Genomic DNA, 23,603 nt, shown 5'->3' on the forward strand with positions numbered 1-23,603 from the left:
GGTTTTGAAACCGAACAGAATGATCCAATGACAACTTTGCAAAAAACGACTCAGTAAAAGCAAAAATTGCTTTAATTTCAATATGCAAATTTGATTGGCCGCACATGCGCAATCATCATGTCTGTTGTTGGCAGAAGAAGCACACTTGAGTGTTAACCCGCCACCAACACACCATGGACTTGGACCTCATTGAAGCGCCAGACACGTGCACCTTCTTGCTGCACTATCTTCAACCTGATGCCAATATTCTTAGGGTTACAAATAGTGTTGACTATTGGGTTGCCACTCTGTTAGCTCCATGGTACAAGGGTAAATTTTACCAGATGCTCCCCCCCAGAAAGGGACGTGCGCAAACTGGAGTATCAAAAGTCGCTTGTAGACAATCTTGAGAGTGGTTTTCCCCAAGACAGCAGTGAGGCATACAGTGTGCAACACAAATCTATACTTCCAGCCCTGGAAAAGTCAAGTCACTATCGCAAAAACATTGGCAACAGCAGCAGCAATGTAAGTGGCATAGGTAATTTCTGTCAGTCATTTCATACACTTTTTAGACCAGCACGTGCACCAGCAGAGCAGAGTACAAGTCAGACACGCTGTGAACGATGGAGAGGATGGTGCAGAAGCATCTCGAGTTCAATATAAATGTCATCAGGGTGAATTTGGGCCCTTTTGCATTTTGGTCTTCAAAAATTGAAAAGTGGACTGAGCTCATGCCTTGGAGATTATGTGCTGCTGAGCAGCCAGCATTTTCTCAGAATGTATCGTCAGTGCTGCTGGTGGTGTACTGACAGATAGGCGCATCCGCTGTCCCCTGAAAGTGTAGATCACCTAGCTTTCATAAAAATGAACAAGTCATGGATCTCCAATTACTTTTGCACCCCAGTCGCAGGCTGGGCAGACTAGGTGATGATGCTAATTTTATTGTCATGCATTAATCTCGCATTATTGTAGTCAGTGACACGTTTGTCATGGCTTCCGTGCCTGCTGTTGCTACTGCTACTGATGCTGCAAACAATTTTTTGAACTGTGGAGACTGTAGTGGAAGGTGTGTCAGAGGCCCATTATACTGTTTCTACTCTGTGGAAATTGATGTCACTTTTGTGGTGTGTGGCAATAATTTTTGGAAATCTGGAGACTCCAAGTTGGGTCTCCATCTGGTGTATTGTGTAGCGCCCGCATCTTTACCTGCAATCCCTCTCTCCCTGCAGAGACACCAGTGTACTCACCATTGCGGCCATGTCCGGGGTGTGTACACTGCACAAAGGTCCCCAGATACTATGTTTAGGGTGCGCATGCGCAAACTTCCTCTTTCTTAAAGGGGCAGCGCACATTCCTCTAAAGTGTCCACAGCCAATTGCTGGAGGACATTTACTGTTTAAAGCATCTCCTTCAACATGAAGGTGCCTATGCAATGTTGTGAGTTTGTTTTCCTAACACTCTTGTCAGTTCTCTGGTCCCAGAGCTTATATCTCAGCCTGCTACACCCCCAAGCACTCAACTCAATGACAGTCAATCCAGTTGCACCCATCTCAATGGCAGACGAGCCTGCTGCACCCGCTAGAGCTAACCTTAACCTCAGCTGGTCCAGTTGGACCCACCAGTGCTCACTTCATTGGCAACCGAGCCTGCTGCACCCGCCAATGCTCACCTCAATGACAAATGGTCCAGCTGCACTCACCAGTGCTCACCTCATTGGCACCTGTTCCTGCTGCACCTGCCTGTGCTAAACTCAATGGGAGGCAGTCCAGTTGCACCTACTAGCACTCATCTCAACAGCAGACAGTCCCGCTGCACCCTCCTGTGCTCATCTCAATGGCAGCTGGTCCAGTTGCACTTGCCAGTGCTGTTCTCTCCATCAGCCGATCCTGCTTGCATCTACAGTTCCTATCATCTTACTCTGCCTGCCTGCATCTGTTAGGCATTCCCTTGGGCCACCCCAGATTCCCATTTCCAGTGGTCAGCTGCCATCTACCCAAGGTCAGTCCTGGAGTAGCACCTTGTCTCTCCTTGGATCTCGGTGTTGTTAGCTACTGTGCATCTGTGGTCAGACTGGGTGAGGCTCCTAGTCATGCCCTTCAGGTCTTCCTTGGGTTGCCTGTTGTGGAAGGGGTGTCAGAGGTCCATTATACTGATTCTACTTAGTGGAAATTGATATCACTTTAGTGAAGTGTGACAATAATCTTTTGAAATGTGGAGAATCCCAGTTGAGTCTCCTTCATGTGTGTGCTATAGCAGTAGGGTCCATTGGCAGGCCTGCATTTACTTTCAGTCAAGTACCTGTGTTACTATCCTTACATTTTTCTAACATTAATGCCCTTCCAAGCTAATATTTGTGCCATCTGAGCATGGCTGGAAAAAAAAGCAGTTTCAGCTGTTGAATGAGGTATCCACTTCATCTTAATTGAAACTTGAAATAAAAGCACTAAATGCTGACTCTGATGCTTCATGCATGGCCCATCGCTGACTGCTTCTGTACTATTATAAAATGCTTTACTGTCAGTCAATTGATGAGTAAACTACCTGTGTTACTATCCTTACATTTTTCCACCAATAGTTGTCTAGGAAACTGATGTTTGTGCCACCTGAGTCTGGCTGGGAAAAATAAATTGAGCTGCTGCATGAGGTGTCAGGGCTCCATGTGTAGGGAAGGTGACCTGACGGACGGACTTGTCAGCAAGTAGGAAAGAGGGTTTGCACATTTTAGGCAGATAGCAGTTATGACAGTGGGGAAACAGCTAGGAAAGTGTAGGTGACATGCAGTACCTGGGGTTGACCACAAGATGGCAGAGAGGAGTGTGAGTTCAGGACTTGACAGCAGCTTAGGGCTTCATAAACTGTTGGTCATGGGGGCGGAGTTACAGGAAACCGGGAAAGTTATAAATTTGACAGGAGGGTTCCAGAAAGTTCCAGTCCCCGGGAGGAGCTCAAGAGGAGAGGAGCCTGTGGCAAACTAGGTGTTGTGAGGAAAGGTCAACCAGGGGACTGAGGAGAGAAGAAGTCAGGGGGGTGGTCCTGACATGAAGTACCACAGTACAGACGAGGTCCCGAGGGAAAGCATACCGAATTTGACGACGACAGCTGACCAGTAAAATTACTGTTGGTGTACAGGCCTAAGGCGGCCACAGTGACCAAACGGGCAGGAACGTCACTAAGCTGGCAAAGGGACGGTGTGTGTATCTACGTCCCAAGTGAAAGTACGGTGTGTGTGTACCGGGGCCTGTAAACGGAGGGCCGTGAAGGAATTGCGGTGTGTTGTCAGAGCTGTCAGTCGGACAGCGGTAAATAAACTTGGACCTGTTGCACCCGAAAGCTGCCTCCATCTTGTGTCTTTACATTACTGTGCAGCATACAGAGCGACCACCCCCCAGTCCGGCCCACCGACCCTACACTTGGCGTAGTCGGCAGGATCGCCGCCGCTAATACGATATCTTTTGCGGCAAGCCTGCCTCTGAGAGATGAAAGAGGAACTGGACTGCTTTGTTTGGATCTTAAACACCTGTGGATTACAAATCACTAACCTGTGGATTATAAACTGGGAACGCTGTGGCGGAACTGCGGTGCTGGCAGAGGATCCGGGGTGGTACCAGGTTGTGTGCAAGATGGCAGTGTTGCTCCAATGCAGGAGAGAGATCCAGATGTTTGCCGTCGTTCCGGATGGACTGGGACCCCCTCCAACGTACCCCTGGGGAAAGCGATATGTACCAGGAGGCCGACGTTCCCACATACTGGACCCAGGCAGATGGGTGGAAAAGCCTGCCATCGCCCCACCCAGCAGAGGGAGTGTCACAGAGGAAAAGATTGGCTGTGGCTGCTTGGCGCCATTCGATTGCTGCCCACCGGATGGGATGCGACGCTGTGGTTGTCGAGGCATCGAGCGCCTGGAGTGGCGATGGCGTCGGGAGGTCGAGCTTCGCCAGAAGACCAATTCTTCAGAGTCACAGGCAGGCAGTCGGATCTCGGGTGGAGGAGCGAAGCCCTTGCGGACCCCGCAGGAGTGGCCGCCAAAGATACCATCAGAGAGTCTCCCCGCGGAGCCCCTGAGCCTGGAGGCTAACCCCGCCGGATGGTGGGGTGAAGAACGGAGGCTGCGGGAGGAACCGCGGGAAGATATGACGGAGGTCGCAGCGTCGGGGAAGGTGAGAGTTCCTCCGGCTCGGCAAGCAGACCCCACCACTCAGCCGCAGCACGCGGCCCCCTGTGTCCCTGAAAGCCTGGCCAAGGAGGCCCTTACTGTCTACGCTGAGCTGAGCAGGGCCTCTGGTCCCGGCCCTGAGCCACCCCGCCCGGTGGCGCCACGCCCGGTGCGGAGCCTGCCTCCGGAAGGCGCTGCTGTGTTTCCCCTTTCAGAAGAAATCTCACCCCAGAAACCGGCAGCTACTCCGGCTCCATCTGGAACTTCAGGTGCGGCCTACCCCGCGGCCGCTACTATGCCGGCGCTGGAGTCGGCTGCGGCCTACTTGCCGGGTCCTGTGGCCCACTCTTCAGTAAATACGGGTGTCCCGGCCCGCCGCCCGGCCCCAGCGGCTGCTGGGCCACTGACATCAACGACCGCCTCTGCCCCGCTTTCACCCCCGGCAAAGTCCCGCCCACCGGACTCTAGGGCCTATACCGGACCCTCCGTTTGGGTGGCGGAGGTCATAAAGAAGAAAAAAGCCAGAGAGCAGGAAGTGTGGAACCTGCTCCATACAAAGGGAGAGGCTGGCATGGCGGCTACACGATCTCTGGGACGGCTCGTATACACAAATATATCAAAGGGATACGGGTTTATTCGAGATCTTGCTACCAGCCAGAAAGTTTATCTAAATGTGACCTCTATTCGCCATGGCCGAGCTTTGCAAGAAGGGGACTTGGTGTCCTATTATAAGGAGTACTGCCCCCGCGGCTACTATGCGATAGCCGTGCTCGCCGAACCCGAAGATCACGAGCCCCCGTAGAAAGGACTTTAAGAACACTCCCTGCATCCCGGGAGCTCCACGGCTGTGGGGTCCCTTGCTACCAGCCACCAGGAGATGGCATGGACTGTCGGGAATTCGCTGCAATGTTTATGCAGAATATGGGGACAGTTTGCGCCCTGAGTGACGGAGAATGTTGTTGTTTTTTTTTCCTCTTGTTTTGCCTGACATCACGGGGATGCTATAAAGAAAAAGAAAGGGAGTGTCAATGTCTAAGGAAGGGGGAGAGGAAACTTGTTATGTTTTTGTTGCATGCTGGTTAAAAAAAAACAGCGAATGAAAAAAAAAAAAGAAAAAAGGGGTACTTGTGCTATTATAGAGTTGTTTTGTTATATAATATGCAAAAGTAAAGTATAACAGGTCCGGGTACGGGAAGGTCTGTGTGACCAAAGGAAGTGTGAGACCAAAGGGGTCTATGAGATGAGAGGGTCTGTGTGACCGAGACGCCGACCATGACTTGTTACCAAGAGGAAGGTAAAGAGATGGAAGATGTGAGACAGACAAAAGTCCCAAGTAAGGTCCCTAACAGCACGGACATTCCTGAAGCAGGAAGCGGACACTGACAATTATCTGGTAAGGTGTAAGGCCTCGATCATGGCGTGCCGGATAGTGGAAGGCGACAGAAGGGGAGAGTAGGGGAAGATACATGCCATAGAGAGAATCCGGGTGTACCTAGCCCAACTTGAAAGGAGTTGTCATGTGGCGTGCGCGCTGGCGAGTGGCAGTAGGCTGCTCGGAGCATGGTGCTCCCGGTTTGGTTCGGCCCCTGCAGATGATGGGTTTGGCCCAATCACCGGTCCGACAACAGAAAGTAGGGGAAGTTTCAGAACGACGCAGGCAGGGACGAAGATTGTCGAGGATGACAATAGACAAAGGAAGGGAGAGTGTAGGGAAGGTGACCTGACGGACGGACTTGTCAGTAAGTAGGAAGGAGGGTTTGCACATTTTAGGCAGATAGCAGTTATGACAGTGGGGAAACAGCTAGGAAAGTGTAGGTGACGTACAGTACCTGGGGTTGACCACAAGATGGCAGGGAGGAGTGTGAGTTCAGGACTTGACAGCAGCTTAGGGCTTTAGAAACTGTTGGTCATGGGGGCGGAGTTACAGGGAACCAGGAAAGTTATAAATTTGACAGGAGGGTTCCAGAAAGTTTCAGTCCCCGGGAGGAGCTCAAGAGGAGAGGAGCCTGTGGCAAACTGGGTGTTGTGAGGAAAGCTCAACCAGGGGACTGAGGAGAGAAGAAGTCGGGGGGGTGGTCCTGACACCAAGTACCGCAGTACAGACGAGGTCCCGAGGGAAAGCATACCGAATTTGACGATGACAGCTGACCAGTAAAATTACTATTGGTGTACAGGCCTAAGGCGGCCACAGTGACCAAACTGGCAGGAACGTCACTAAGCTGAGAAAGGGACGGTGTGTATCTACGTCCCAAGTGAAAGTACGGTGTGTGTGTACCGGGGCCTGTAAACGATGGGTCGTGAAGGAATTGCGGTGTGTTGTCAGAGCCGTCAGTCGGACGGCGGTAAATAAACTTGGACCTGTTGCACCCAAAAGCTGCCTCAATCTTGTGTCTGTACATTACTGCGCGGCATACAGAGGGACCACCCCCAGTCCGGCCCACCGACCCTACACTTGCAAAGAAGGCTAACACTGTTACCTCCCCCAACACATCATAATTGAAATTTGATTTCAAAGGTCTAAATCGTGTCCCAGACCCTGATACCTCATGCATGGCCCATGGCTGACGCTTTGTCATTATCAAATTTCTACTGTGGGTCAATTGATGCCACTTTTCATGGTGTCTGCCCCTAATTTGTGCTGTCTGGGAAGCTTTTTGTCACTCCTTAAGGAATTGTGTGTATGTTTGGTTTTGGCTTTGAATTTAATGGGGGTTCAGATACATTCAACAAACTGTTTGGTGAACATGTTTGGAGAACTTCGGGACGTTCGCCGAACCAAACCTTGAAACCTAATCTTGGCTTCCCCAAATAGTTGTGCTCAAGGATCAGTGTTTTCCTCTGTATTTTGTATTTGTTATTTTATTATTTTTCTTTTCTAGTCCATCTGATATGTAAAGGAAACTTTGCAGCAATCTGTCTGTTGTAAGGGCTAATGGCAATAGTACAAATCTTCACTATTTTTTTTTTTTTTTCATTCCTTTGGATTAGCCATTTATTGGATTATTTTTTTCTCCATTCCTTTGAGTTCAAATGACAAATTACATGTTTAAACAAATAAGAGTGAACCAAGAAAAAAAAGCAATTTACTTTATTCAAAACATACTTACAGTTGTGGCCAAAAGTATTGACACCCCTGCAATTCTGTCAGATAATACTCAGTTTCTTCCTGAAAATGACTGCAAACACAAATTCTTTGGTATTATTATCTTCATTTAATTTGTCTTAAATGAAAAAACACAAAAGAGAATGAAGCAAAAAGCAAAACATTGATCATTTCACACAAAACTCCAAAATGGGCCAGACAAAAGTATTGGCACCCTCATCCTAATACTTGGTTGCACAACCTTTAGCCAAAGTAACTGCGACCAACCACTTCTGGTAACCATCAATGAGTTTCTTACAATGCTCTGCTGGAATTTTAGACCATTCTTCTTTGGCAAACTGCTCCAGGTCCCTGATATTTGAAGGGTGCCTTCTCCAAACTGCCATTTGTAGCTCTCTCCACAGGTGGTCTATGGGATTCAGGTCTGGACTCATTGCTGGCCACCTTACAAGTCTCCAGTGCTTTCTCTCAAACCATTTTCTAGTGCTTTTTGAAGTGTGTTTTGGGTCATTGCCCTGCTGGAAGACCAATGACCTCTGAGGGAGACCCAGCTTTCTCACACTGGGCCCTACATTATGCTGCAAAATTTGTTGATAGTCTTCTGACTTCATAATGCCATGCACACGGTCAAGCAGTCCAGTGCCAAAGGCAGCAAAGCAACCCCAAAGCATCAGGGAACCTCCGCCATGTTTGACTGTAGGGACTGTGTTCTTTTCTTTGAATGCCTCTTTTTTTCTCCTGTAAACTGAATGTTGATGCCTTTGCCCAAAAAGCTCTACTTTTGTCTCATCTGACCAGAGAACATTCTTCCAAAATGTTTCAGGCTTTTTCAGGTAAGTTTTGGCAAACTCCAGCCTGGCTTTTTTATGTCTCGGGGTAAGAAGTGAGGTCTTCCTGGGTCTCCTACCATACAGTCCCTTTTCATTCAGACGCCGACGGATAGCACGGGTTGACACTGTTGTACCCTCGGACTGCAGGGCAGCTTGAACTTGTTTGGATGTTAGTCGAGGTTCTTTATCCAACATCCTCACAATCTTGCGTTGAAATCTCTTGTCAATTTTTCTTTTCCATCCACATCTAGGGAGGTTAGCCACAGTGCCATGGGCTTTAAACTTCTTGATGACACTACGCACGGTAGACACAGGAATATTCAGGTCTTTGGAGATGGACTTGTAGCCTTGAGATTGCTCAAGCTTCCTCACAATTTGGTTTCTCAAGTCCTCAGACAGTTCTTTGGTCTTCTTTCTTTTCTCCATGCACAATGTGGTACACACAAGGACACAGGACAGAGGTTGAGTCTACTTTAATCCATGTCAACTGGCTGCAAGTGTGATTTAGCTATTGCCAACACCTGTTAGGTGCCACAGGTAAGTTACAGGTGCTGTTAATTACACAAATTAGAGAAGCATCACATGATTTTTCGAACAGTGCCAATACTTTTGTCCACCCTCTATTTTATGTTTGGTGTGGAATTATATCCAATTTGGCTTTAGGACAATTCTTTTTGTGTTTTTTCATTTAAGACAAATTAAATGAAGATAATAATACCAAAGAATTTGTGTTTGCAATCATTTTTAGGAAGAAACTGAGAATTATCTGACAGAATTGCAGGGGTGTCAATACTTTTGGCCACAACTGTACATCATGTTTTAGAAGAAAAATTGATAACACTACAAGTCCATGAAGTGAAAAAAAGATGATTCCTTATGTATGCTATCTATGAGATGTGATGTAAGCCTAATTTTAAATTTCCACATTTATTTTAATGGATCAGATCAGTATAAAAAGCATTACCTTCTACCCTGAACTAAAACTAAAAAAGGTTGTCATCTACTTTAAGACTTTTTACTAGTGGTCCAAGAGTAAATTAAAGTAAAACAAAAAAAAATCCAAGATAGAAAATTATCCTGCCTGGTATGACTCCTCTGTATGGCTGCTGGCTTTTTCTTCCGCTGGATGCAATAATGTGTGCTTGTATGTATGTGTGACTATGTGGGTGTATGTCAAAAGACCTCTGCAGGCAAACAGCAGCTACTGATCTGTCTTGACATTTTATTCAAACAGGTAAAAAAACAGTACAAAACACTGTATCAAAGTTGTTTAAAATATAGAAGAAAAAAATGCAGAAAAAAAGTATTACTGTATTTTTTGGACTATAAGACACAAGGATGGGGCCATGCATACCAAGACTGTGATGAGGTCAATCATACCAGGATAAGGAAGGAATCATGCATACCAGGACTGGGATGGGGCCAATTATACCAGGATAAGGATGGAACCATACATACCAGGACTGGGATGGAGCCAATCATTCAAGGATAAGGATGAGACCATGCATACCAGAACTGGGATGGGGCCAGTCTTTCCAGGATAAGGATGAGACCATGCATACCAGGACTTGGATGGGGCCAATCAAACCAGAATAAGGATGGGACCATGCATACCAGGATAAGGATGTCACCATGCATACCAGGACTGGGATTGGGCCAGTCTTTCCAGGATAAGGATGAGACCATGCATACCAGAACTGGGATGGGTCCAATCCTACCAGAATAAGGATGGGACCATGCATACCAGGATAAGGATGGGGCCATGCATACAAGGACTGGAATGGGGCCATGCATTCCAGGATAAGGATGGGGCCATGCATACCAGGACTGGGATGGGGCCATGCATACCAGGATAAGGATGGGCCAATCATACCAGAATAAGGATAGGGACCTGCATACCAGGATAGGGATGGGGTGATCATTCCTGCCAGGATAAGGATGAGGGGGATCATTCCTGCCAGGATAGAGATGAGGAGGCATGCATATCAGGATGGGGATGGGGGGCATGCATGCCAGGATAGGGATGAGGGGGCCATGTGTATCAGGATGGGGATGAGGGGACCATATTTACCAGGATAAGGGATATTAAGTACAGAATTAATCACATTTTTTGTTTCAGGTTTTTTTTCCCTAATTTCCCCCTCTAAAACCTAGGTGCGCTTTATGGTCTGGTGCGTCTTATAGTCTGAAAAATACGGTAATACAAATGTGTAATTTTTGCTCTATAGCCTGATAATTTAAATTGGGCTGGTCTGGAGTGTCCTGCACAGTCTGGTGGCCTGGGCATCGCTTTGCAGGGAAAAACTACGCTACAGTCCTTTTATTTTCAGGATCCATAGGGATACTGAAAATCACAATCATAATATTTTAATAATATACCGTAACTTTAAGAAGTATAATGTCTTGAGAACCCAAATTCTTATTTCTCCAATGGATTTACTTCTTTTGTTATCATAACCTACTGAAATCAAGGTGTACTTGCAGTATATATTATTGTTGAAAGACTAGTACAAGAATTTTGGGCAATACTAAGGAAGCCTTCACATGCTCACTGGCAATAGCCACAAGAAGGAAATAAATCCTCAAGTGGGATAGTGGGTTGTGACATACAAATTGTTACTCTCTGTCTCTAAAGGGAAAATGTATATCTAGACAGGGTTAGTTTATAGTAAAGACACAACCCAATAATTACAGAGCCATTTAATTTCGTTCAAGAGTTTTTGATACTGGCCTCTCTAAAAACATACAAGCAAATATACAGAATGAAAGACTTTATAAATATAAAATCTTCAGTTGTTACACAATGCATTAAACATTCAATTATACTAAAAAAGGAAGAAAGAGCTCTGCGTACAAACACAATGGGACCGAAATTATAAAAATTAGATAGAAAACTTTAAGGTCCAGAAACCATACATCAGACCTAAACCAATTAAAAACAATTACAAAAGAGCACTACATAACAATACCAGGTGGTGATCAGCATAAGACAATGGACCCCTAGCAATGAAAGGAAATGCATTACATTTACAATCATACAGCATTGACGAACCTGCAGTAAATTTTAGGCTGTGTGCACACTAGGGTGACCGCAAAAAATCAATGTCGGAATTTTGTCCGTCTGGACCCCACAAAACGATTCCCCTTTCCAGATATTGAGATAGCTAAAATTTGAGCTCGATCAAGCGACGTTAACCCGTGCCACTCGTCGCTCAAAGTTTGAAAAAATCCAAATTGAGGTATTTTAAGATTTAGGTATTTTGCATAGTCTGTTAGACTATAAAGAATGTGACAACAACATTGCAGAAATAGCCCTGACCAAATTTTCGAACCATTTGTGGTATTTGAATGCAGAGTTGGTGGGCTTATCGTTTTTTGATCCCACCATTACAGACAATGAAAAGTTGTTAATGGCTAATAAATTGCTCAGTAGCACAGATGAACCATCAGAGCACGCTAGGGTTGTAAATCCAAAAGTTAGGAAAGAAAAATTAAAAGAGGTAGGAAGTAACCGACCTTAACGACCTTCTGACAAAAGATGAAGAACAAAAACAATATGTCCTGCAAGTTGTAAGCAAATGCCGAGCGTTATATTCTGACGTTTCAAAAACTACTTTAACAAAAGCTCTAGAATAGATTAGATAACTATGTAAAATTATCAACTCATGTAGGTTAGCGTGCTCTGATGGTTCATCTGTGCTACTGAGCAATTTATTAGCCATTAACAACTTTTCATTGTCTGTAATGGTGGGATCAAAAAGCGATAATCCCACCAACTCTGCATTCAAATACCACAAATGGTTCGAAAATTTGGTCAGGGCTATTTCTGCAATGTTGTTGTCACATTCTTTATAGTCTAACAGACTATGCAAAATACCTAAATCTTAAAATACCTCAATTTGGATTTTTTCAAACTTTGAGCGACGAGCGGCACGGGTTAACGTCGTTTGATCGAGCTCAAATTTTGGCTCTCTCAATATCTGGAAAGGGGAATCGTTTTGTGGGGTCCAGACGAACAAGATTCTGACATTTTTTCCCCCCCATATGAGATACGGTCACCCTAGTGCACACGATGCGTTTTTGTTGAGTTTCTGACACTGTGTATATTTGCCGGATCAAAAACGTAGCATACTACAGTTTCAACAAAGTGAATGGGATTTTCAGAGATCTCATGCCCACTGTGCTTCTCTTTTATTCTGAGTAACTTGACCTGCGGTGCGTGTATCAAATCCATAACATGTCACTTTCTCTTGCTGGTTTTCTGCGCAGATATTCCCCATAGACTTACATTTGATTAAAAAAATCCTTATGGTGAAAAATGCACGCTCGTTTTTAGTACATTTCCATGGCGGAAACTTATCAAAATGCATGTAATTCACACATGACTGTATCAATAAGATTTTGTCAAAGCCAAATACCAGGAAGTTTTAAAAACAAAGAAGCTTTGGTGAAAACATGACACACCAACAAGAGACAAAAAATGCAGCTTCAAAAACGCAAGAAAAAAACACATCTGAAAAAGAATGCACTCAAATATGCAATAAAAAATGCAAGTAATATAATTTACATGATATGTGCAGAAATTCTGCAACATCAAAAACTCAACAAAATCTCATCATTGGAACGTAAATTAAAGGAGTCACTGGAGAAAACTCATTAAAGAGAATCTGTTAGTAGCAGTGTTGGCATTCAGGCCTTTGAAGTGTAAATCTACCAACACCTTTATACAATGTATCTGTTGCTGCATTCCTAATAAATTAAACTTGTTAAGTGCTCTGTCACGCCCAGAGCACTTAAAATTGAATTTGCATATGAATGAAACAGTGAATTTCTCAGGAATTTAGCAATAGATAGCAGATATAAGGCATTGATGAATTTATATATGAAAGACCTGCATGCCCCTATATGTGGTTTGGAGTTGAGGCTTGATCTTACTGACAGATTCCCTTTAAGGCCTTAACCCCTTGAAGTCCAATGACGGACACAGTCCGTCATTGGACGTCTCCCCTGCTTTGATGAGGGCTCCGGTGGTGAGCCCGCATCAAAGTCGGGACATATCAGCTGTTTTGAACAGCTGACATGTGTCCGCAATAGGCGCAGGTGGAATCACAATCCACCTGCATCTATTAACTAGTTAAATGCCGCTGTCAAATGCTGACAGTGGCGTTTAACCGGCGCTTCAGGCCGCACGGCCGGAAATGTGCGCATCACTGACCCCGTCACGTGATCGGGGGTCAGCGATGCGTTGGCATAACAACTAGAGGTCTCCTCCTGGAGACCTCTATGGTTGTTCATGCCTGATTGCTATGAACGCCACCTGGTGGTCGACGCTCATAGCAATGCTGTATTTCTAATACTGTACATGTAGGCAATCTGAGCATTGCCCATATGTAGCAAAGCCGATCAGGCTATGGCAGCTTTTTGCCTCCCATGGAGGCTATTGAAACATGCCAAAAGTAAAAAAAATATTTAAAAATATAAAAAAAAATATAAATGTTCAAATCACCCCCCTTTCGCCCCATTCAAAATAAAACAATAAAAAAATCAAACATACACATATTAGGTATCACCGCCTTCAGAATCGCCCGATCTATCAATAAAAAAAGGATTAACCCAATCGCTAAACGGCGTAGTGGTAAAAAAAAATCAAAATGCCAGAATTATTATTTTTTGGTCATTGTGACATTGCAAAAAATAAGCCCTTACCCAACCCCAGATCACAAAAAATGGAGACGCTATGGGTCTCGGAAGATGGCGCATTTCATGGGTCTCGGAAGATGGCACTTTTTTTTTAAACAAATTTTGGAATTTTTTTCACCACTTAGATAAAAAAGAACCTAGACAAGTTTGGTGTCTATGAACTCGTACTGACCTGGAGAATCATAATGGCAGGTCACTTTTAGCATTTGGTGAACCTAGCTAAAAATCCAAGCAAAAAACAAGTGTGGGATTGCACTTTTTTATGCAATTTCACCGCACTTGGAATTTTTTTCTTGTTTTGTAGTACAGACAAGTTGAAACCAATGGTGTCGTTCAAAAGTAAAACTGGTATCGCAAAAAACAAGCCCTCACATGGCCATATTGACAGAAAAATACAAAAGTTATGGCTCTGTGAGGAAAGGGAGGGAAAAATGAAAATGCAAAACCAAAAATACCCCTGGTCGTTAAGAGGTTAATAAGATGTTTGTTTTTTTTTTTGTGCATGTTCTATCCATTTTTATTTCCAGATAGAAACTTGTACCCATTGTATTCAAACAAGCTGCTTACATGCTCAGGATGTTTTTCTGAGTCTGAAAACTACAAAGCATAATAAATAGATGGGCTTCTCTAAATTCTTTGTCGGTGCGCATGGCTGCAAAAAGATCTCACATTATGCTGCCATGATATACGTTGCCCAATGCGGTAACATTTTTGGAATGAGGCTATCATAGACTTGTATTAAAAAGTGACCTCCGAGCAGCTTCATGAATCACTGGAGCCATGAGCAGGTCACTTTTTGCCAGAGACCAAATAGGGTGACACTGGAACCGGATGAAGGCAGATGAGTGTCGGAGAATGACTTACATTTAAAGCACCACTCCAGAGGTGCAATAAAAAATGCTGGAGTGGTGCTTTAAGGATTTCACATACTTTTCAAGTAAATTTGCAACCACACCAAGTTTCAAGGTAAAAAAAGGGACAAGATATCAATGTAATGTAAAAATGCATATTGGAGGAGATCACAAATTTAAAAGTCAAAATAATTCTTACCTTTTTCCTACGTAGTCTAACTTGATCATACATCCCTTCAGAAGTAGCCATGTTATCCTTGGTGGGAACAGAGTGGGTAGCACTTTTTGAACTTAATTCTTTTAATCCATCTTGTGACACATTCAATTCATTATTCACTTCATGGGACTCATAATAGCTATGATTGACTTGGCCTAGAAAGGATGCATTATGGTAGCTTCTAGTTCGTTGCGATGGCTCCAGATGAGAAGATGTACATAAACAAGTACATAAGCTATCAGTAGAATCGGTGCAGACATTTTGCTCATACACAACTTTAGATCCATCAGACTTCCTTCTCTGCTTAGCAATCCGAGCAGAATTCAGCAGCTGTTCACCAGACATATCAGTTTCCTCCAAATCGGTATTTCCTTGTAGCATTTCCTTGAAGGACATTTCATCTAAAGCATTCACATTGTCTCCATTGATTTTATAATTAGTATCTCCCCTCTCATTATCTGTACATTGGTTTTTCTGTACCTCATCACTGGTATTGCTAACTTGAAGTGTATTGCTCATTTCTTCTTCAAGTAATGACTTAACCTCCATTCCTTCTTGGCTAGACAGAAGTTCGTCCTTCTTGGTCGTGAGTTCTTTTTCATTAGGTGGCAAGAAAATGAATGTTTCCATGCTGGTGTTTGAAGATAAACTGCAATCTTCAGTACTTAGATTATCATTTTCATCCATCTCCTTCGAGATCTGATTTTCAACTTCTAACAAACCAATACATTCCTCTAAATGAATGCACTTTGATAAAGTCTCCTTCATAGCCTCCTTTCCATGTTCTTCCATAGCTGATTTTAAATTTTTTGTTTTAATTCCATGGCAACACAATTTATCACAACCAGAGGTGTTAGAAGACAATCCAATCCATTGAGATACATGATCTTCCCAACTTTTCTTCCGAACAGCTACAGACATGTCACAAAGTAAAGCCCCAGATGAGATTCATAGACTGAAGAGCATGTGATTTTGGTACGGGAATACCGTGAAGAACTACGCAGTTGACCTGGTGAAGTATCATCTACCAAACAAGAAATTAAAATCAGTTAGGGTCTAAATGTTGACAAATGATAAAGAAGCAATATAACAGTCCTTGTCCGTATGAACAACATGTTTTCTTATACAGTCAAAATAGTTTTTGCTTGCCAACTTTTGTACAATAGGATCCATTTTATTTTAGTCACAGGGTAACTAATTTCATGCATCTGAATTCTATAATGTCTCATGACTCTGAACTACTAATAATGTAATTACGCACTAGAGAATAAACTAGACAACTGAAGGAGCCAATTCCACCCAGCAGCTACATGAGGCCATTCCACATAAATTAAAGAAAAATTATGTTCTTTGAATAAAATGTGAAATATTTCCTTAGGATCACACACATGAATGCTGCCATAGAATATTCACATTTTTTCATATAATCTTGTTTTAATATTTGATTATATCATTATAAAGTTACCAAGCAACTATGTTTGGGAGAATCCTATGGGAAATTTATGTTAAGGAAGCTTGACATGTTGAAAGTGGTGTTTGATCATCTGGCAGGATGCTATAAAGCAGGAGGAGCTGATCAGATTGATTGATAGGAAACACTTCAGTAAACCTTGCATTTTATGTATCGAAATTCCTGGTGTATGTATGTGTATATATATATATATATATATATATATATATGCAGTCAGTGGGTGGTCTGATTCAGTAACTCACAGTCTTGCATGTATGATTATGCATACAACAAATAGTTGTCAATCAATAGTAGGAGCACCCACTGGACAATACATATAAACCAGGGATTTCAAAGAATAATATACAAGTTATATTACATTATTTTGAAGGAAAAGAAAACAGGATCATCTGTGACATAGAAACATGGAATGGTAGACTTGGAAGGGACCGCCAGGGTCACCATGTCCAAATCCCTGCTCAATGCAGAGTCACAAATCCATCTCAGACAGATGTCTGCCCAGCCTCTGCTTGAAGACTTTTATTGAGGAACTCACCACCTCTTGTGGCAGCTGGTTCCACTCATTAGTCACCGACTCACCATCATATTAGCAATTGTGATTGGTGGATCCTGTGTTCTTATCTGTGTATAAAAGTGTCTAGCGTCATTGCAATCCTGTCTCTGATAACATGAAGCCTTCTGAAAACGCTTCCTGAAAGGACAGAAAGCTTAAGTCTAAAATCGGATGAGGAAGTTTTCAATAGATAAAATTGTAATAGTGTAGGTAACAGCAGATACGCAGGATGCAGCGACGAGACACGAAACTGAGCTGAACTTTGGGAAGAAAACTTTTATAAATTTAAGCCGTTAGGGCTATGCTAAGCAACCAAAACACGATAACAGCTATTGTCCTCGCAGGGACTCTGCACAAACAAACACTTTCAAAGAGACCCCGACTAACCCGGCAAAGGCTGGTTGCTATAGGGCCGCGATATGGCTGACTACGGGTCCTTATTTCCTATAGTGTCACTTATCCGTTATGACGTCCCTCGGCGTCTCTGATGAGGCTGCTTTGGTGTTGCAGCCGCTGGGCCCAGCTGCTGAAGATCTGTCGTAGTCTTCGGGCGCCCCAGGAGGAGTTGGGGCACAACAGGCCCTGAGGGAGTCCTTTGATGAGGTAACCCCCTGTCGAAACAGAGGGGTTCGGCTTGTAAGCGAGTTCATTGGGACTCCAGTCCCCAAAACAGGGGTGTGTCGCAGTTACCAGGAGTGAAGGTTGGCAGGCCACGTGCATGGCCTGGGCCTAGGCAAGGAGTTTCTCTGTAGGTGAGGAGTAGGCCCCAACTGCCGACTGCAGCGGGATGACGCCAACTGCAGGCGATGATGAACAGGTCGCAGCCGTGGGCTGAAGTGGGGCGGTAGCAGGCAGGCCGCAGCCGCGGGCTGGAGTGAAGCGGCTGCAAGAGGCGGCGGACAGGCCGCAACAGGCTGGAGCACAGCGGTAACAGCTGCGGACGACCGTGGGCAGGTAGCGACCCCGGATTGGAGTGAAGCGGCAGTATCTTGTTGGTAAGTTCGGCGCTTACTCTCCGCAGGCCAATGTAAGTCTCCCCTCTGCCGCTGGTCTCCTCTCTGGTCACCGTCTGTCACTCTGGCTCTCTCAAAGTCACACAGTCTCTTGCTTCGTGTCTGCCGTTCCACCAACTGACTCCCCTGCGCGCTCCCTGTCCCTTTTATACTCGCCCCTCCTCTTGCTGTCCTGTCACTCCCAGCAGTCCACTCTCCTTCTCCGTTCCCCGGGTACAGTTCCTTTAGGAACCTAGCTGGCAGTCCCCTTGGTTCCGGCCCGGACACTCTGTGGGGGCCCTCCTCCCTACACTAGTAAACCATAAATTCCCTGAAGCAGGAGAGGACCTGGCCACAGTGTGAATGTGCACCTATACATTGCTCTTATACCAGATGTGCTGGCCTATTTCTTCAGCTTTGATATAAAATATGTAAATCAGTTTCCCTAAATCCACCACCATCTCTCTGCCGCTGCTCTGGTCTCTACTTACAAGCTGCTGAGGCGACATCATGATCACTGTATAGTACGAATCGACACTGTGGCCAGTCACTGAGTTCAATGGCATTCAATTTACATAAGCAGAGCTGCAGTGGTGAAGTGCACTGTAGTCGTGACTAGCGATGAATGGACCATTTCAATCCATGCCAGTCCACAGTCCAGGTCACATAAAAACATTTCAAATGATGTTATTGCCAAAATTGCTCCACAGATACTTAGCATGTGAATCCTCTGTACACTGCAGCTGTACTACTTGTTTTTTGAGTGCAATCCACTGACGCATCCAAGCTATATGGCCAGAGATAATAAATACAGGACTCACATTGTGAAACTGTCGAAACAAAGTAAAATGGCAGCTGACTCCCTTGACTCACACCTTTAAATCTGATACAATTCTGCTCATTAGCTGCAGCAACTAGGGCCTAACATTTTATTGCTATTTGTTCTGGGTCATTTTTGGACATGAAATAGACAAGCTGTCCATCCAGTCTCACAATCCATTCCTGAAGAAGGAAAGCAACTAATCTCTGCTAGCTACGTATTCGTTTTGCATTTCTTAAAGGATCCCTCTGGATTTCTTTTTATTGTACCCTCTGCTAGCAATCTTTAGGGTGTGCAGAGATTTAATCAAATACTTACTGCTTGCTATCTTCTGTCATTTCCAACACTGCTCTGGCATCAGGTGACTGCATTTGTGACCTGCCGGCTCACACAGCATCTTCTATCTACCAGATGTCACTTTCACAATGTAATGAGACTAACCCTATATCAGGTGCAATAGGCCTGACAGGCACAGATCACACATTTTTGCTTTCCCTTCCTCTCCACGGAGACAGGGGATCCCGACACAACCAGTATCTTCCTATCTTTAGGTGCTGCTTGAAATCCCCCCACTCAGTTTTACCACCGTCCTTACAGAGAGCAAGTGTAACCGCCGTGGCCTCTCGGGCTCATTGCGCCTGAAGGTTCTCACTTTTGAAGGTTTGTACTTTGTAAGAGGGTAAGATATAATGTATTTTATGCCTCTCTTCCCTCCGATTGTCTTATGTATACATGATAATTGCCTGCGGTACTGCTACATGTATAACTATGTATTACCGCTCATTGCTCATGCTATTGCCACTTGAATGTGTTACCATTATATAGAAAACTGTAATATATTGCCTTGTATTCCTGTATTATAATATTGCGTATAGATTGTGTTCTTTGTATATGTACAGTCAGGGAAAGTTAGTATATCCTCCTTGGGACATCAGAGGAGAGCACTCTTAGTATATAGTTTCCCCTATAGACCGGGTAGTTGTAATTATGTTGCGGGCCACTAGATGGGGGTATACAAATGGTGCCTGATAGGAGGTTTTTAGAGGGTTAATTGTAGGAGGGGCTGCTGAGAGATAAGGTTAGTGATGAAGAGTGGTTGAGTCAGACGGGGCCAGGGCGCCCAAGTGTCCACATGGGCTATAGGCCCGGACAGCTCGGCAGTCACAGAACGATAAGTCGTTATATCCCATGTTACCTTCAGCCACTACATGCCTTAGCAGTGGGTCAGAACAGGAAAATGAAGATGTGGCGTCTTACTACATGGGTCAATGCTTTTAGGGCAGAAGTTGGCTGGACTAAGAAGATAAAAGGAGTTGGAGCTTCGATGAAATTGGTACAGATGAGCCGGATGCTTCAACAGGGGTCACCAAATGTAGTGATTGATGAATTCATGTCTGGAGCGAAACAGAGTGAAGGAAATGTCATTATAGTGAGGTCAGGCCTGGAAGGAACTGGGAAGCAGTCTAGTACAGTCTGGACGTGTACTGCACAGAAGTGACTACAAGCAAGTGAAAGATCAGAAAGCAAGCAAATGTTATAATGTACAAACTGTGGATGTAACGTGCAAAATCCTAAGTAAGGAAAATGTTAAAGTTGTCTCTGACTGTGTCTCCATTGATGGGGTCACCTAGAAGAGGGACAGTTATGGCCTGGGAAGTGCCCGGGTGAAGCTGAATCTGGAGATGCAGGTACGTCATGAAGAATAGTATTGTTTCATGTAGGGGAAGGACTGGACACAGCTGCCATGGGAATACAGGTCATGACAACAGTCCTGTCCCTCCCTTACAACTTTCTGGGGTTTTTTCATCACAATAGTTTATTTTACATGTTTACATGTGAAAGAATCACGCAAAGTTTGTGGATATTTTGTAGAAATAAGTAGGGTTTTCTTAGAAATAAGAGGGTTTTCTTAGAAATGACCTTTCAGGCACATTGTGCCCAAACACATAATAATCTCTGATATGATATGATAATATAATCTGCCAAATTTTCTTTTCTCTCTGCCAATGTGTTTCTTCTGCTGAACTTTTAAAGTCTGAATCTGAGTGAATATGACACCAGTAGCATCTAAATGCCTTACAATTAAGTTTTTTTTAATTAATTTTAACCCCTTTCTGCCATAAGACGTACTATCCCATCCATGTGCCCTGGGACTTAATTCCCATGGATGGGATAGTACGTCATGTGCAATCAGCCGCGCTTATGGGGGGAGCATGGCTGATCGCGTCCGGGTGTCAGCTGATTCTCACAGCTGACACCAAGAGCCTGAAGTGGTCATGGACCACTCTTTAACCCCTGAAACACTGCGATCAAACATGATCGCAGCGTTCAGGAGCTGGCAGAGGGGCTGACAGACCCTCTGCCTTTGGATCGAAGACCCCATGGCATGACGCGGGGTCTCGATCACTGCCATGGGGACCCGATGTCATCATGATGACATCTGGGTCTCCAGACCTGAAAGATTTGTCATGTGCACTGATAACCAGGAAGTCTCTCAGGTCAGTGTAATAGAAGCTGGAGCGCTGACAGCTGCATGCAGATCTGCATGCTATAGACGTGATCAGCCTGCACAAAATGAGTGTCCCATAGTGGAACAAAGTGTAACACTTAGAATGAAATAATTTTTTTTTAATAATTGTAGAAATATTTTAAAAAAATAATAATAAAAAAATCAATATTTATTTGATTACTAAATAAATATTTGAATGAAAAAAAAATCTAAACAATAAAAGTACACATATTGGGTATTACTGCATCCGTAATGACCTGACCTATAAAACTGTCCCACTAGTTAACCCTTTTAATGAACCCCATAAAAAAGGCAAAAACAAAGCTTTATCATCATACCGCAAACAAAAAGTGGAATAACACGCGATCAAAATAGACTGATATAAATAATCATGGTACCGCTGAAAATGTCATCTTGTCCAGCAAAAAATGAGCTGCCATACAGCATCATCAGCGAAAAAATCAAAACGTTATAGCTGTCAGAATAAAGCAATGCAAAAACATAAATAATAAAACAGTTTTTATATAAAAGCGTCAAGACATAAAAAATATACATGAGGTATCGCTATAATCATACAGACTCGAAGAATAAAACTGCCTTATTAATTTTACCTCACGCGGAATGGTGTAAACGCCCCCCAAAAGAAATTAATGAATTGATGGCTTTTGCTCATTCTGTCTCACAAAAATCGGAATAAAAAGCGATAAAAAAAGTCACGTGCCCGAAAAAAACAAGACCTCACATGACTCTGTGGGAAAAAATATGGAAAAATTATAGCTCTTAAAATGTGGTGATGCAAAAACTATTTTTTTGCTATAAAAAGCGTCTTTTAGTGTGTGACAGCAGCCAAACATAAAAACCTGCTATAAAACCCCACTATAAATAGTAAATCAAACCCCCCTTTATCAACTCTTTAGTTAGGGAAAAATTATAAAATAAAAAAATATATATTTATTTCAATTTTCCCATTAGGGTTAGGGCTAAAGTTAGAATTAGGGTTGGGACTAAAGTTAAGGTTAGGGTTGGGGATAAAGCTAGGGTTAGGGTTGGCGCTAAAGTTAGGGTTAGGGTTGGGGCTAAAGTTAGTGTTAGGGTTGGAGATAGGATTAGGGTTGGGGTTAGAGTTTGGATTAGGGTTATGGTTTGGATTAGGTAAGGACTGGGATTAGGGTTAGGGTTGGGATTAGGGTTAGGGGTGTGTTAGGGTTAGGGTTGGCGTTAGAACTGGGGGGTTTCCACTGTTTAGGCACATCAGGGGCTCTCCAAACACAACATAGCGTCTGGATTGGATGGATGGGAAGAGCATTGATTGCTGGAGACAGGGATTATCTAGGGAGAGCAGTGGCTGCCAGGACATGACAGCGATTGTCCGGGAAGAGCAATGATTGCTGGAAAGGGACAGGGATTGTTCAGGAAGAGTAGGGATGGCCAGGAAGACAGGGAAAACCCTAGGAACTCCACTTCGTAATCAATGTGATGCATCTGTACTACAAACCCTGTTGATTAGAGTTGAGCGACTTTTGGTTTTTTAGGGTCGAGTTTCGTTTCGTGAAACCCGACTTTTCCAAAAGTCCGGTCGAGAAAGATCGTCCGATTATAGGGAAAAGTCGGGGTCGTCCCGAAACACGAAACCCAATGTAAGTCAATGGGGAATAAAAGTCGGCAGTGAGAGGAGGACAGGAAACACACCTACAGTGCCCATTTGAATGCCAAAAGCATCAATTCTTCTTACTTAAGCTTGTCAACCTTAATTAACTTCATAATACAAGTTACGCACTGAAAAATGGGGGTTATTTGGCTAAAGTTGTGGGGGGGTAGGGCTGGCTCCAGGTTTTCATGTGCCCTGGGCGAAAGAGCGCCCCTTTAACACATGCCACAACTCATCATGCTCCGATACGGCAGAGAAATAGCAGTATAGTACAATGAAAAATACTTCACTTTTTACATCTCATGACGAGGCCCATCTATTTCTCCATACAGAATCATTGGTCCCATATAATGTTTGAAACAGTATATGATGAGCTCCACATAATGCTACAGTATATGTTGGTCCCCATGGATGAAGCTCCACTGTCTTATGGGCCCAAATAATGCTCCAAACATAATGGGCCCCATTTCTAATGCTCTAGTGTATAATGGGCCCTGTAAATGCTGCTCCAGTGTCTGATGTCCACCTTTGGAATGTTCCAGTGTATGGTGGGCCCCATCTATCATTCTCCAGAGTATAGTGCTCCCCAAAAATTGCTGTACCAACATTGAAAACAATCAAATAAGTCTCCTCGCTAGGGAATCCCTGTACTAGTCTGGACTCCTCGTCGTCCCCATCTTCCATCTCACTGCACAGTATTTCAACCTTGCAAGTGCTGTGATCCTGAGCAAGCAGGGGGGGCCCACTCGTTGGCGACGGCACTGGCACAGGGCCCCT

At 44.1% G+C, this 23,603-nt stretch overlaps 1 protein-coding gene across 1 annotated transcript in view; it reads right to left on the reverse strand.

Moving 5' to 3' along the window:
* Positions 1-16,149, reverse strand: part of LOC141096817 (rho GTPase-activating protein 7-like) — a 315,917-nt gene extending 299,768 nt beyond the window's left edge. The window contains exon 1 of the mRNA XM_073583663.1: positions 14,816-16,149. Within this exon, the coding sequence (XP_073439764.1) occupies positions 14,816-15,754 (939 nt within the window). The 5' untranslated portion in view covers positions 15,755-16,149. The remainder of the gene's footprint in view (positions 1-14,815) is intronic.
* Positions 16,150-23,603: the final 7,454 nt, after the last annotated feature.

The sequence above is a fragment of the Dendrobates tinctorius genome, unplaced genomic scaffold (genome assembly GCF_039654945.1).
Source record: "Dendrobates tinctorius isolate UK_male_01 unplaced genomic scaffold, ASM3965494v1 ptg000079l, whole genome shotgun sequence".
Classification (NCBI taxonomy): Eukaryota; Metazoa; Chordata; class Amphibia; order Anura; family Dendrobatidae; genus Dendrobates; species Dendrobates tinctorius.